At 35.1% G+C, this 1,947-nt stretch overlaps 1 protein-coding gene across 1 annotated transcript; it reads left to right on the forward strand.

The window, feature by feature from the left end:
• Nucleotides 1-66: 66 nt before the first annotated feature.
• On the forward strand, nucleotides 67-1,871 carry Eri2 (ERI1 exoribonuclease family member 2). Its single transcript, XM_010624048.3, has 2 exons — nucleotides 67-257; nucleotides 437-1,871. The coding sequence occupies exons 1-2, from the start codon at nucleotides 210-212 to the stop codon at nucleotides 1,769-1,771; spliced, it is 1,383 nt and encodes a 460-aa protein (XP_010622350.1). The 5' UTR covers nucleotides 67-209; the 3' UTR covers nucleotides 1,772-1,871.
• The last annotated feature ends 76 nt before the right edge of the window (nucleotides 1,872-1,947 follow it).

The following is a 1,947-nucleotide window of genomic DNA, read 5'->3' on the forward strand; positions in this document are numbered from 1 at the left end:
TATATATATAGATACAGATATAGACATAGATATAGATATAGATAGCTATAGATAGTAGATAATCATTAAACTCAGTATGTCTCAGTTTCACTTAAGTGGTAATTTTTTTTTCTATTACTTCTTTGCACTAGTACCACTTAATTCAGCATTTGACATCTGTTTCCCCAGGGTTGGATGATTCTCGGAATACAGCTCTTCTTGCTTGGAAAATGATCAGGGATGGTTGCCTAATGAAAATTACAAGGTCTTTGAACCAGGTTAGTAGTGTCTTGCCTTTTTATTATTTCATCTCAAACTCAAGTATTCATAGGTTCATTGAAATGTGAATTTCATATATGTGACCACTTACAAACCAATGACATTTTTTTGTCATGTCTACTGAAGAAATTATAAATGCATAGTTTCTAAAGATGTTGGATTTTCTGTGAACTCATAGGTTCCCAAAAAGAATCCCAACATTTTGGCCAGAAATTTGAATATAAATCAAGTTGGAGAAACATCTGCCTGCAACTTTAGCATCCAGAATCCCAGAATATATGATAAGGAGTCTAAAAATTCAGTAAATGCTCAGGAAAAAGTTCAAATGAATTCTGTTTGTATGAATTCCCCCATAAAGGTACAGCAGCATCAGTTACTACCAGAGAGCAATAAAAAAGTCAGCATTCACAGCATGAAAAGTTGCTCATCTGTTTTCAATAAGCCATGTATTTCTCGGGGGCAGTTTCAGTCTCTCAACCTGAGTTCACCCATCTATATGCAGAAGCAAAGAAAAAGTGAACATCTTGCATTTAATACCAAATCTAAGTCTTCAACATGTGATTCAGAATTGGTTCTTGTTTCTACCACCATCCCATCTGTTAATCATGTTTCTGGAATGGAAATGAGTTCTATGGTTGACTGCTTACCTATGTTGGCTGATTGGGAAGATGTAGTTTTACTGCCAGCATCTCAATCTGAACAAAATACAGATTGTATACCTCCTATAAGTGACACAAACTTAGACACTTCATTTACTTCTGGAGAAAGATTAATGGTTTTAAAAGAATCAAAAACACTAAGTCCTGAAAACCTTGAGGGCATCAAGGAAACGCCTCAAAAAGTTGAGACCCCTAAGTCTTTCGTGTACAGGAGTCCTAACACTACTGTTTATAATGTAAAAGAAGCCAAACGTCCAGGTTCAAATGCTTCTACCTTTAAATTACCTGAATGCAGATCATGTACCTTCAACAGTATTAATGCCAGTGCATCTCATCATTCCGTTTTGGGAAAACATCCTCTTTTAGGTGGTACTAAAAGGAATTCATCTAATCTTCCAACTTTTCCACCAGCCAAAAAACAGAACTTCATTATTCATGAAGAAAAGCCTGTATCACTTGATTGCAGTCCAGTAAGAAGTTCTACCCAGAAGATTCTCCCCTCTATATTAACATCTACAGTTAATCTACAGGAGCCTTGGAAGAGTGGAAAAATGACACCTCCCTTATGCAAGTGTGGCCGAAGATCTAAGAGACTTGTTGTTTCTAATAATGGACCAAACCATGGGAAAGTCTTCTATTGTTGCCCTATTGGGAAATACCAAGAAAAGAGAGAACACTGTGATTATTTTAAATGGGAAGAAACACTTCAAAAGGAAAAAACCAATAACATAGTTCTCTCTCACTCCACAGGAGGACTTATTTTTAGTTCTCCAAATACAAGCCATATTCAGGACAAAACTCTAAGTTTTTCTACTAAAAATTCTTTGAGACTCAGACCTTCCATGAGGAATTGATAAACTTTTCTTACTCAAAAGTACGTTTTTATTTTCAGTGCAATTTTTTTTTAGTTTTCAGTACTGGTGATTGAACCTAGGACTTTCACAATGAGCTAAATCCCCAGCCCCCCTCCCACCTGTTCTCTTTTTTTTTTTTTTTTTTTTTTTTTTTTTTTTTTTTTTTTTTTTTTTTT

Source organism: Fukomys damarensis, unplaced genomic scaffold (assembly GCF_012274545.1).
Source record: "Fukomys damarensis isolate Sample0158 unplaced genomic scaffold, DMR_v1.0_HiC HiC_scaffold_12632, whole genome shotgun sequence".
NCBI classification, from domain to species: domain Eukaryota; kingdom Metazoa; phylum Chordata; class Mammalia; order Rodentia; family Bathyergidae; genus Fukomys; species Fukomys damarensis.